General features: G+C 56.6%; 3 protein-coding genes across 6 annotated transcripts in view; all 3 read right to left on the bottom strand.

The window, feature by feature from the left end:
* Window positions 1-9,087, bottom strand: part of LRRC61 (leucine rich repeat containing 61) — a 35,095-nt gene extending 26,008 nt beyond the window's left edge. The window contains exons 1-2 of the mRNA XM_070369121.1: window positions 9,029-9,087; window positions 7,562-7,609 (exon numbers count right to left, since the gene is read on the bottom strand). The gene's annotated coding sequence lies outside the window, so the exon portion shown is untranslated. The remainder of the gene's footprint in view (window positions 1-7,561; window positions 7,610-9,028) is intronic.
* ATP6V0E2 (ATPase H+ transporting V0 subunit e2) lies at window positions 4,000-9,243 on the bottom strand. The gene is made up of 4 exons (XM_014481228.2): window positions 9,029-9,243; window positions 7,562-7,609; window positions 6,062-6,176; window positions 4,000-5,696 (listed from the first exon to the last, which is right to left on the bottom strand). Exons 1-3 carry the CDS (start codon window positions 9,130-9,132, stop codon window positions 6,083-6,085), a joined length of 246 nt encoding a protein of 81 aa, XP_014336714.1. The 5' UTR covers window positions 9,133-9,243; the 3' UTR covers window positions 4,000-5,696; window positions 6,062-6,082.
* A 100-nt stretch (window positions 9,244-9,343) lies between these two features.
* Window positions 9,344-13,133, bottom strand: part of ZNF862 (zinc finger protein 862) — a 33,129-nt gene continuing 29,339 nt past the window's right edge. For 3 of the 4 annotated variants that reach the window (XM_070369113.1, XM_070369114.1, XM_070369111.1), the window contains one exon: window positions 9,345-12,376. In XM_070369113.1, the coding sequence (XP_070225214.1) occupies window positions 12,189-12,376 (188 nt within the window). In that variant the 3' untranslated portion in view covers window positions 9,345-12,188. Of the gene's footprint in view, window positions 12,377-13,133 lie in introns of all 4 variants that reach the window. The other variant, XM_070369112.1, reaches the window with a different exon arrangement.

The raw sequence follows: 13,133 nt of genomic DNA, 5'->3' as shown, positions 1-13,133 counted from the left end.
AGGGAACCATGAAAATAGAGTTACTATGTAAAAGTCAGGTGATTGGTTGATGGCATTTATTGAGGAGGCAGGCACTATTAACCCATTTATCACACAGTCACAACCTCTACAGGGCTTCCCTGGTGGCTCAGACGGTAAAGCATCTGTCTGCAATGCAGGAGACCGGGGTTCGATCCCTGGGTTGGGAAGATCCCCTGGAGAAGGAAATGGCAGCCCACTCCAGTATTCTTGCCTGGAGAATCCCATGGACGGCAGAGTCTGGTAGGCTACTGTCCATGGGGTCGCAGAGTCGGACATGACTGAGCGACTTCACTCTTCACTCAGAACCTCTACAAGGCAGGCACTAGTAGTATCATTCCAACTGGGTGATAAAACCGAAGCTCAGAAAGATTAAATAACTTTCACTCAACTAATTACTGGAGAAGCTGGACTTTGAACTCAGGCAGCCCAGTTCCTGCAGCTCAGTCAAGGTGAACGGCCTCTGGGAGGCTGAGCAGACAGAAAAAAAGAGAAAAACTTGTTTGCTGAATCAATTGCTCCAGACCAAGAGCACAGCTGTTACCCCTGGTATCAGCACGGGTGAAGGCTGCAGGCTATGCCATGATCCTGTTGCCACAAAACCAGAAATGAGTGAACAGCCTTTGGCACATACCGGCCAAACAGGCCTACAAAAGTTAAACAACCTTGGGTATTCTTTAGCTGTTACCACTAACAGACACTTGTATAGCTGGCCTTGTCCTTCACCAAGCTAATTACTCTTTGACTCCATAAAACCAAAAATCTTCAGGGTGCAGGTTATACCCTGCACCTGGCATTCTTCTCCCCCCAATATATCCTCTTGTAGCACCCTGCATTTCAGAAAGAAGGTCACAGGCCAATAACTTCAGGGACACCAGACCCAGCTATTGAGTTGCCTGATGCCAGCTGTAGTCACTCTGAAACTTTGCAAAAGGAAGAAAAAAAAAATGCAAGACCTTCAAGAGGATATAAATCTTCTTCCCTACTCCTAAGAGAGGGGGACACAGCTCTTCAGGCGCTAGCCTGTTATGCATCCCTTTTGCCTGGCAAAAAATAATAAAGCTACTCTTTTCAATTTCCTCCAAACTCTGTCTCCATGTTTCTATTCGGCATTGGGGGACAGGGAGCCCAGACTTTGGCAACAGTCCTTGTGGCCCCATGCTCCCATTGTACTAGACTGGGAGTGGTCAGGCACAGAGGATCACTCATTGATGTCTCCCGGGTCTTTGTCAGGGGAGGAAAGGCTGACCTTTACTGCAAAGGGAAAGCCTTGCTGCCATCACAGCCCTTAATCCCCAGATCAGGGAGCTGAGGTGGGGGCTGTATGGGTTTCTAAGAATATCCACCCCAACCCTTTTCGGAGCAGATGCCTGCAGGGTGAGCCAAAGTTCAGCTGGGCTTGTGTGACACCCCGTCCCTCACCTGGCCTCTGCTGGACCACGTGGCACTGGGATTAGAGTCCACTCAGACACCCTGTAATCCCCGAAGGCTTTGGTGTTCCTGAAACTGCTAGATGGCATTTCCAGGGGCTCCACGGAGCTCTGGCTCTTTATGTCTCAGCACAGAAATACCACTGCATGATTCCAAAACTCGGGTCCTAAGACCTGTGTGGGCCTGCCTAAGAACAACCCAGAGTTCTGGGATTAAAAGTCTGGGATCCTCGCTCCAGCCCTGGAGACCCTGTCAAGATGGGCCTGGCTTTAGTCCCAGCATTCTATGGGCCTGTCTGTTCTGGGTGATTCTCATCCAGGTTCATTACACGGAGCATGGGCTGAGCTAGCGCAGACTTTGGTCACCAGCCCTCACCCTTCTGGCTCCGAGTCAAGCAGAACTGCAGTGGCTGCCAACTGACTCCATTCCTGGAAACCCCAAGGCGTATAAACAAAGATCATGCCCCGCACATGACCTTGGAGGTTCTCAGGAGCGGACAGTGATCACCCCCACTTGATTTCTCTGCTCTTCGCATTCCCAGTGTTATCTGCACACTGATTTTTTGTTCAAAGCAACCCAAAGGCCCTCATCACAGGCCTTGCTCTAGGTGTTTCAGCAGGGAGGGTGGCCCTGCAGCCTGCAGTGACACCTCCATCCTCCCCATTGGGCCAATGGGTGTCCCTACCATAGACTGGAATGTGCCAGGTCTCAGGATGTTGAGGTGGGGATAAGTCACCGAAGATCATTAGGAAGCCGGGCCTTACAGGAGCATCCAGTTGTCAAGGTCCCTTAGTTCTCTGCCCTTTGGATTTCCCCAGAAATACCTGGATGTTGCAGTTACATATCGTTCAGTGACATTTCATCCATGCTCCAGTACCATCTGGAAAATCTTCCCCATTCCCTACAACTGCCGCACCTTCCAACATCAGTGCAAAGCAGTTGCACCCCCAATGACAGCATAATCTGGTCTGAGGTCTCCATTCTTTGGGCAGCACCGCCCTCTGCTGGCCAGCCTCTGTGCGTGCAGCTGAGCTAAGCTTCCCACTATGACACTAGGGGCGGGCGGGGGCGTCCCACCCTTGCCCACTGCCCATCTTCAGGGATCGTTTGCTTCATGTAGTGAGTGTCTGTGTCAGAGGAAGTCATTTACTGATTCCCATCCCACTTGGCAAGGGAAGGTGGGTAGGAGAGTACTTCCTGCTTGAAACAAACAACAAGCCCATCCACACCCGGCACTAGGAGACTCGACCAACCTGGCTTGGCTTCTGGCTGCCTAAGCCGCATCCCTGGGACAACCCGGCCACGTCGGGTTCCTGTCTGACCAAGCTCTGGGCCGTCAGAAGGATGTACTGTTAGAATATACTGTCTGTTCTAGCCAGTGCCCAACCCCGGGCCTCTGATCCCCACCCCTCCACCCTTTCTTAGCGCATTCACGGTTGTGGATCCTCCTCGGTCCCTCTGGGAGAGAGATGTATCTCCTGCAGCCCAGGGGTGGCTCTTAAGAACCCTCCTGAGATGAACTCAGGAAGGCCCGGGCCCATGTCCTGGTCTCAGTGGCCTAGCCGCACTTGTGCCTACCAACCCTTCGTGACTTTTCACTCCTGGCTCTGCTTGGGCCCTGTCCACACCTCCCCTCTGCCTTCACCTTCCTGCCAAAATGCCCAGACCCCGCAGTGTTCTCATTTCCCTGTCAGTTGTTACAGAATAAAACGTGCTTTCACGGCTTTAACTAATGTCTGATTGTGTTTATTTCTGACAAAACCTGCTTGCCCTGTGGTCCCCCCTCGTCCCTGCACTGAGGTGGGGTGCGAGCTTTGAGAGCAGCAGCATCCACACAAAGTGGGCACAGACCCCGGGAGGGTGTCCCAAGCTCGCTCTCCTTGAATGGCTGCAAAGGCAGGAAGGAAGGGAGGGGAGGGGAGGCAGCCTGCTGGGAGGGGTCTGCCTGCCCTGGGAGAGTCAGGGGTGGGGGCTCCCCGGGACAGAGGCCACTGCCCAGTTCAGCGAGAACTCAGGGACAGACACACACACATCTCAGGTCTTCAGGCCACAGCTTCATCCTGATCTCCAAACCCAAGCATCCAACCATTTGCTGGGCATCTCCATGGGGAGACTGGGCTCACCAGGACATACAGGATGCCCCAGGTCATCACTTCTCCTCTGTGGTCTGTTGCTGAAAGGTTCCAGCCACCAGGTCCTGGGCACCCCTTCGTCCACGGCTCCCTGCAGGGTGCATCCTGCCTCATCCCTCCTCCCACAGCCCTCGCTGGGCCCCTTGAGCTCCTAACTAGCCCTTCACCCATTCATGGGGCCCCATCCTCCCCACCACTCTCATCTGGGGCCCATTACGCCCAGAGCAGAGATCATCCTAGAAGCCTAGTGGGGTCACATCCCACGCCCCCCATCCCTTTCATGGCTCCACATTTGCTTTGGATGAATCCAGGCTCCTCGCTTCTCCCAGTCCCTTCTCCACGCACCCCATCCCTAGCTTCCCAGCTGCTCCTCCCAGGAGCTCCCCTCTCTGCTCATTCCATCACCCTCCCCTGTGCAGGGAACCACGGATATTTAGGAACACTTAGGAAAGAGCAGGCCATGCTCCGCAAGTTGGGGACAGGCTTTATTGCAGAGCCCCAGAGGCCGTGCACTCTCTGTAATCACAGCTGGGAGGTGGGCAAAGGTTCCACTTGAACGAGTCCTCCATTTTCCTCCTCCTGCCAGGCCTGGTTCTGGGCAGAATCCGGGAAGCTGTACTCACTCTCAGGTCTCAGGAAAACGTAGTCCTTGATGTCCATATTCCAGGGTTGCAGCTCCAAGCAGCTGCCAGGCCCCTTTCCTGCCCCTCAAATCCACCCACCGAGGAACCGGGAATTGGGTGGGCAGGGGTGCGGCAGGCAGCAAACTTGGCCTCAGCCAGGAGTTTGCCCCTAGACAGGAGTTTCCCCACCTTTCATTCATTAGTCACTAGACATGGCCGCAAGACTCAGCACCCCACTCCAAGGGGGCCACAGAGCTCAGCACAGCAAGAGAGCTGGAAAGGGGGTGGAGGAATGTCAAAGGGAGGCCCCCATCTGAGCAACAGGCCAAGCCCAGAGCCAAGAAATCCAGGGGAGATGTACCATGTTCTGCCACCGCGCCAAAACAGATGCCCGCTGAACAAAATGCCAATCAAATAAATAGTCAATAAATACAAGAGACTGGTTTCCCCCACCCCGGGGAGGCAGCACAGCGAGTCAGCTCTGGGACTGTCAGGTGTCTGCCCCAACTCTGCTGGGGGAAGTGAGCACATGGGCTGGGGCCTCAGGCTCCCTCTGGTCCGATGCCCGCAAGCTCTGCCTCCGGTCCTCACCAGGCCAAGGGTTCCCCAGCCCACACTGGGGACAGTCCTCAGGGCCCACGGCACCGCCCACACCTCACTCACAACTGTCTGTCTTCACCCTCCCTCCATCCAGGCGACCTCGAGGGGCTCAGAAATCCTCCTCTCACAGGGAGTCTAGGCCTGGGGTGCGGGGGTAGCTGCTTCAGGCTGAGCCCTGGGAAAGGGAGGGAGCCTGATCCCCAGACAGGGAGGCCCAGGTCGGGGAGGAAGCGGGGAAAGGACATGCAGAGAAGATGCCACTTCCTGAGCAAGCCCCTTTGAGTGACTCAGAGGATAAAGGATGCTGAACATACAGCTTTTCAATCTTGATCCAAAGTACTGTGGTGCTTTTTGTGTGTTAATGTTTGTCCGTTATGTCAACATTTCCAGAAATTTCACATCAAAGCATGTCAAAAAATCAAAGGAGAACTCCCAAGAGGGGCCTTTGCCACGGCCATCTCACAGGTGAGGAACTCACGCGGGCAGATGGTCCAGGATCACAGAACCCGGCGGTGCAGGACCCGGCCTCCTCCCCAGGGCTTCCTCTCCAGCCTCGGAGCATCTTGGCTCCAAGCCCTCCTCCCCAGGACGCCCGGCCGGCCTTGGGCTCCCCCTTGTAGTACAAGGCAGCCCCCACCCTAGTCAGCTCCCGGCCAGGACCTACTCAGGGAGGAGCGGGCAGAGGGAACTTGAGGGCTGGACATCGGCTGCTCTGGCTGGCTCTGAGCCCGGCCTTCCTGAGCTGGGGAAGGCGGGACTTTCCAGAACCCGGCAGGCCTTAGGGGAGGGGGCCCAGAGGGACCAGACACAGCTAGGGGGATGGAGACGGGGGACGGTGACAAAAGAGTCATCAGGGACAGTGGAGCCACGGTCATCCGGACAGCGGGGGCACCTGAAAGCACATCACGTGACAGCGTCACGGCCTCGCGGTGGAGACCCCGTCCCCCAGCCCCGCCTTGGGGAGCGGGGCTCACCACGACCCCTGAGCCCGCCCTCCCAACAGATTCTGCTGCCTCCTCGGGGGTCTGCAAACCCACGAGTGAGGCTGGGCCCATGTGCTCCCCCCAGGACCCTGATCTTCTGTCTGTGCTGCCCAGCACAGCGTGGGGTTGGCGGGGTGCGGGGCGCGGAGCAGATGCTCAGGGGCTTGTTCTTCTTAATAAATGACAGCCTTTGTCCACACGCAAAGTCCTGCAACCCTGCCTGACTCGTCCTCCCCACCCCTGCCTGCCCGCCCACCCGCCTGCCCAGCAGTACCTGGGGCCGCTGAGGCGACGGTTACTCCCACAGGAAGCGAACGTACCAGATGGTCTCATTCTTCAGCTGGGGCCCGAACAGGGGATTCAGCTGAGCCAAGATGGCAATGAGCCAGCTGCCAGGGACAGCACAGCGCGGGTGAGCCCAGGGCACCGGGAACTCCACTGTGCGTCACGCCAGTGGTCACATGACCCACCCAGCGCATGGATGGTCTGGCTTCCAGAGAGGGAAGGGTCCCTTGGAGACATCTGCACTGCAGCCAGCTCCGGGGCTCAGTCAGGGCACGTGGGTTTGGGTTTAGGTTTGGTGACTTGTTTTGTAGATTTATAAGATCCCTGTGTTGGGGCTGGACTCAGGGTGTTAGAGAAGAGGTAAGACGGCCCCCAGGGGCACAGAGGGAAGCCATTCTGACTTAAGATGGCTTAACTACCTGGAGAATCCCATGGACAGAGGACCCTGGTGGGCTAAGTCCATGGGGTCGCAAGAGTCCGACACCACTGAGCGAGTAAACCGCCACCACCAACTGCTCATGAGAGAGGCCTCCCTCAAAACCAGAGCTTGGACTTATTCGTCAGTTTGGCAGCCAGGGAGATTTAAACATGGAGCAGGCTGACATAGAACTGGGGAGCAATGGTGGAGTGTCTCTTTTGTAAAAGGGGAGGGGCTACCATGAAAGGCACTTACAGAAAGAGAACACCTAGACCCTACTGATGTGGAAATTGACCCCCTCACATGGTCCAGGCACTCCCATCTCTTGGTATGTGTTCTGTATCCCAGGACTTGGAATATAGGACAGTATTCTATATGTACTGACTTTCCCAAGTTTGAAGACCACTGTTCACCCAGTGGTTCTAAATAGTCAGCATCACAAGCACTCAGGGGCATGCATTAAAAGTACAGATTCCTGGAGGGACTTCCCCGGTGGTCCACTGGTTAAGAATCTGCCTTCCAGTGCTAGGGATGTGAGTTCAATCCCTGGTTGGGGAACTAAGATCCCACATGTGGGGCAACTAATCCCCTCATGCCACAACAAAAGACCCTGTGTGCTGCAACTAAGACCTGATGCAGACAAATAAATAAATTTTAAATAAAAATACAGATTCCCATGTGCAGACTGTGAGAACTATGATGTAGTGAGTCCAAGGTGGAACCCTGAAACCTATGTTTTACAATCTCTCCGGGGGATTCTGATGCCCATCGGGGACAACAGGCACCGAGCGGGCCCCACTCACTCGTGTCACAGATTAGACAACTGCAGCCCACGGACATGGCAGAGCTTGTCCAGATGATACACTCAGAACCAGAACCCAGAGTTCATAACTCCCAGCCCGTCACTCTCTTTGCTACTCCAAACCCCTCTTCTTCTGTGGTTTACAGACTCAGCCTTTCAAGAGCTGAATGTGTCGGTACCAGGACAGAGGCGAGAGCAGGGCTGGGAGAGGAGGAAAGAAGGGAGGACAAGGGCCCCCGCGGACTAGGAGCTGGGAGAGCAGTACTTACAAGAGGTAACAGCAGACAGCAGTGGCCACCAGCATAGTGATGATCACTCTGCAATGGAAGAGGATGTCAGGTCAGGATGGATGGAAGCAGCACCTTCCATCTGGCCTGGCCAAGGCCAAGGCCAGAGAAAGAGCTCCTGGTGCCAACCCCTTTCCCTCTGGCCTTCTTGATGCCACCTGAACACAAGGAGGCTGAGATCTACTTGGGTAAGAATTGCTAGATGGAAAAAAAAAACTCTAAGTGTCACCTCTTGGGGAAGCCAACCTCGACCACATCCAACTTACATTATCAATCTTTCCCTTCACCTATCTCCCTTCTCCATCACCCACTGTTTCTCCATCGTAGAGGAGTCATGTTGGAGAACGACACTGCACACAGCTGCATTTGCAGCCACCCACCGTGGAGTGGTCTCCGGGATCCAAAATTCACTGGGCAAAGGGAAGGAAGACAGAAGACAGACCAAGAAGCAAGGAGACCGAGGGTCATCTCTGAGGCAGAGTAAGCAGTTACGCTGAGAATAGGGACTTGTTGCCTTGAGTCCCACTCCAAGACTGGAAACAGAGGCTTTAAATGCAGCAGGAGAGACTTCAGTTAGAAGAAAAAACTCACCAGTGTGTAGGAGAGTTGATGCACTAAAACGGTTTACAAGGTGAGGCCATGGGACCTCAGCCCCGAGAATCTTGAAAAACAGAGGCAACATCCATATGCAGCCTCAGGCTGAGGCTAACCCTAACCCAAACCAGGCCCTATGACCTCTGCTTGAGGTTGGTGCCAGACACATCAGCATCTGATCCATTCTCTCAACATTACCAAGCACCATGGGCCAGTCCCGAGCTGGGCACTGGGGTCTACAGTGGTGAAAAGGCAGTCTTTCACCTTGAGGAACTTGTCATCAAAGGGTGAGGGCCCATCACTGCTGAAGAGACTATGAAGCAAAAACCCGTGAGTGGTGCAACAGGTATAGAAACCTGCTGGGAGCCCCCAAGAAATATTGACACTGGCTAAAAATTATTCCATACAGCATGTGCCATGCACAACTAACAGTTTTATATACATTATTTTGTGTAATCCTCAGAGCAGCCTTAAAAGGCAGGAGTCATCATCACCCCCAGTGACCCAAGAAGAAAGTGAGGCTTGAAGGGGTGAGGGACGCTCAAGGTCACAGCTGGGCAGGAATGGACAAGCTGCATCAGTGGCTCACCAGACTTTACCTTCCCAGGCGCGGGGGCAGGGGGCGGCGTGGGCTTGGCTGTCTCCTCCGTTCGACAGCACGACCTTCTCTGCCCTTTGGACCCGACAGCCCGCCTGTTCCCGGTTGTACGCGGCCCAGCGCGGACCCGGGAGGAGGACTGGGGCGCCGCGCGCCGGGACCAGTGCCCGCTGCCCCGCTGCCGCCTCGCGCCGGAGGAGGGGTGGGCCCAGGCGCAGAGGGGTCCCCACGGAGGCTGGGCCGCGCGCGATCCTTACCCGCGGTTGGGTCCTTTGGGTACGAACCAGGGCCCAGCGATGCCGATGAGGCCCCAGAACGTGGTGAAGATGACGACCGGGAGGGCGAAGGAGTGCGCCGTCATGGCCAGGCGCGGGATGCGGGTCAGAGCTGCGGATGCTCCGCTGGGTACCTGTCACGGCCCGGCAGGGGACTCCGAGCATGCGCAGCAGGACCCTGCCGCCGCGAAAGAGCGCGTTCTGCCGCCCCGCTCGCGCATGCGCGGCAGCTAGACACTCGGGACGGAGGGGAACTTTGATCCGCCCAGCCGGTTTCCTATAGGATTTACGGGATAGAGGCACATATGGGGAAAAGCTATGCTTTATTCGGATAGCACAAAGGTTGAGAATCGAACATGGTTTTCTTAAACCGTGTTTTGCACATCTTTGAAACCAGAGAAGTGGACCTCGGCAGACGGACCCCTGGATGGAGGGAACAGGCCCATCATCACCTGGTCCTTAGCACCCTAGGAACTCAACGTGGGTTTGAGGGAAGGAAAAGGTCTGGAGGAGCTGACCTCCTCCGCGTCTGGCGAGGGCGAGGGCCGGCCCCCAGCTCCTGCCTGGTCTCTATGGCTATTGAACTCACGTTGTCGGTTATACCGCTGGTCACTGAGCTTGTCAGCCCTCTCGGCATCGCTATGGAGACCACAGGCGGGGAACGAGAGTGGAGGCAGGGCTAGGGCTCTCGCCAAAGACAGAGCGCTCGCTCCTTCCATTCCCAGCGCCCTTCAGCTTGTTTTCTCCAGGAAAAAGTAGGCAGGCTCTCTAACAGTGGGGTCTCCAGGCCCTGGGGTCTGAAGGCTGCCAGACTCTTGAAACAAAACGCAGGAGCCAGCCTGGGCAAGGGTAGGGGTTGGGGGGGTCTCGCCATGCTTCGGCCCTGGGGTCCTCCCCAAAATGGCCAGCGTCCTCTTTTCCATGAGCTAACAGAGGGGAGCCAGAGCATGGCTGTGCTCCTTGAGGAACTGGGCAGCGTAACTTCCCACGATAAACAGCATTTTCAGTAGTCCCCCTGCCCAAGGGGCCCAAGTTTCTCACAGCTGGCACTGGAGGCTTCCTGAGAGCACAGGTGTGGAGGGGCAGGGGCGGCTCTGGTGGGCCTCCGCCTCACATGGGGTTTGTGCAGTGGCGCTAACGCACAGTGGTGCTGGCAGGACTAGTCTCTTGCTCTGAGGAGTCTTAAAGAATGGCAGCTGCCATGGGGAGGATGCTGCGGGAATGTCATTCAATGGGAATCCCAATGGTGGGAGCTATAAAACCCCCACTTGAAAGGGCCCTTCTCTCTTCCACCCCGCCAATTCATACCCTTGGCAACTGGCCAAGGGCGGATCCCTCAACTCCCTGTAGAGCCCCATGTGAATGGGTCGGGAGGCCTGGGCTCCATCTTGGCTGTGTGGACAGTGGCCAGGCCAGAGCTCCAAGGGCCCACGGTACAGCTCAGCCCCCAGGACACAGCGCTGGAGACTGCCAAAGGTTAAAAGGCAGGAAGCGAGAACAAAATTCTTGGCTCAAAGCTGAAGAAAACAGGAAAGTGATGGCAGTAAGGCAGAGTCAGGAACACTGGGAACCATAGGTTCTGCCCATGAGGCACTCGGTACCAACATCTCAGGGGCTCTCAGCACCCTTCCAGGGTCTGCTCAAGGGTCAGATTGCTTGGGCCTGAAGCACAGAGCAGGGACCCCACCTGGGGCCCAGCAGCAAGCCAGGATGGAGTGCTACATCTTGCCTGTCTAAAGCCAGAGAAAGGCAGAAGCCTTCCCTCCAAGCTCCCCTGGTTTCCCACCTGTGGGAAGGAAGGCAGGAGGCAGACACCACGTCGTACTTGGCCAGTCAAGCAGCCTAGGCCTCCCCAGAGCAGCTGCCCTGGAAGGAAACATGCCCTACTTCCTGGTGGAAAGGGAGACGGGGAGAGGCAAGGGGAACCGAATCGTGTGGGACACCCTCTGTGCTGCCAGGGTGGTCTTCTCAGGCTTCAGTGAGCCCGCAAAGTTCCTGGGGGGCCTGTGGGAAACAGTCCCGGGGAGCTGATCAGGTGGGTCTGTGTTGAAACATTTAAACCAACACCCCTACTGATTCCCAGGCTGGTCCCCAGAGCACCTCTGGGAAGAATGGACTAGACCATTATGCTGAGGGCACCTCCTCCCACAATAAGGACATGGGCAGCAAGGGACAGGGACAAGAGCTGATGACAGCCAAGTCCACTCTGCCTCCTGAGGCCCGTCTTTGCCCACAGAGGAGCTGTCAGCCAGCAGTCCCGCGGAGGCCGGGCACTAACAGGCACTTGGCTTCTCTACTGCCGTTTCACGTAGAGGGACGTGAAGGCACAGGAGACAGGAAGGGGGCCATCATGGTTGACCCACTGCCTGAAGCAGAGCTGGGGCTGGATCCCAAGCCCCCCAAGTGCAAACTCATCCTTACGCTCTGCTCGCAGAAATCCAGGGCTTGGCATGATACAGAGGCTGGACTGGTGGGAAGCGCCAGGCCCCTCCAGGGAGACACTCCTCCCGTCTAGGAGCTGTTGGTTGCTCAGAGTGCAGGGATTCTGCTTGCTGCATCCTAGAGGCAGGCCCCAAGACGAGGCAAAGACAGCCTCTGAGGCAGGTCTCCTGTGTGTTGAGACTTCCCTGCTTCTGCTATGGAGCCAGGGGGACACAGCCCGGAGCCAGGCCGGCCCCAGTCCTGCTCACCCCCTGCCCTCACCTCATGCCTCAGGCTGTGGGTGGCCCCCTGGATGCTCCCCAACTACCCAGGGGCCGGAGTGCTCCTTCAAGCCCTTCCCCCAGCTGTCATTCCCACTTCAGAAAAGTCTTCTTGCCACCAGAAGCTGAGGATTTCATGATGGGATTACGTACTGAAGCATCTTGAAAGTGAGCTTGAGATAGAATCTCTATGCAAATTTAAGTGCTGTGAGGTCCCCCTGGGCCTGGAGAAGGGCCCTGGGAAACAGGCCGTGCACCTCCTGACCCCCGGCCTCCCCGAGGTGTGGCTTTAACTGCCTTGTCACTGCCCACCTCCCAGTGCTTAGCGTCCCACCCAATGAAGACTCGGGTGGCCTCGAATCCAAGGGCCTGTCACCACGATCACAAGGCCAGGGCAGCATGGGGCTCCAAGGAATGAACTCCTCAGATTCCTGCTCCTACTACAGGAGTGCTTTAGCAGGACAGCCTGGGGCCTCCTGGCCAAGGAGGGGACATGGGAGCCTCTCAGGAGGCTCCAAGACGCAGGCCGTCAGGACCTCCACTGGTTCCCTGCAGGACGGGCCGGGCGGCTTCCAGGCGTTGGGCTCCTCCCTGCAGAGTGCACCAGTCTTCTTCCTGAGCCCTGCCCCTCGTGTGGGAGGAAAGAGAAGCCACAGTGAGCAGGAGAGAACAGTTCAGGTGATCATCCATCCCCCCCACATCCAGCTGCACCCAAGGGAGGCTGGGAGAGTAACCCCCGGCAGAACAGACTGGAGGCGGACAAGGACTGCTCTCCGGGGCTCAAGTGAGTCCCACTCTGCGGACTCTTCCACCCGAGGGCAGCAGAGCTCATGGGGTGATTCTGCCCCCAGCGGAGCCTAGGCAGAGTCTGGAGGGAGACATTTCCGATTCCTACAACCCAGAAGGTGCTGCTGGTAACCAGTGGGTGTGTAGTGGGCAAGCCGGGGTTGGCTGAGCACAGGACGGGCCCCCACAACAAAAAACTATCTGGCCCCAAATGTCCACAGTGCCAAGGCTGAGAAACTGCCTGGGGAGGAAGGCTTTGTTATATAAAATCTGGCTGGGTTCTCTGTTTGCTTCAGAGGTACAGTCCCATTGCCCTGTGATTACAACCTGCAGAAGGGCATGGATGAGGGCACCTTCTCCTCCACCTCTGGGGGCCAGGCTCAAAGAGCAACTCGTTCAACAGATGCTGGGTGAAGGACCCTATCTCAGAAGCACCGTCTTTCCTTCTCCCCATTTCTGCCACCCACCTCCCTGCACCCACCGCCCAGCAGCAGGCCCAGGGCCACCCTGCTACCCGTGGAGCCTGTCAACCCTGAGGCCAGTCCACTGCTGATGACCACAGACCCCGAGACAGAATGAGAGTGGAAGCAACAGGACGG

The sequence above is a fragment of the Bos mutus genome, chromosome 4, assembly GCF_027580195.1.
Source record: "Bos mutus isolate GX-2022 chromosome 4, NWIPB_WYAK_1.1, whole genome shotgun sequence".
NCBI classification, from domain to species: Eukaryota; Metazoa; Chordata; class Mammalia; order Artiodactyla; family Bovidae; genus Bos; species Bos mutus.
Note: the sequence above shows the minus strand (reverse complement) of the source record. Positions and strands in the feature narration are given on the sequence as shown.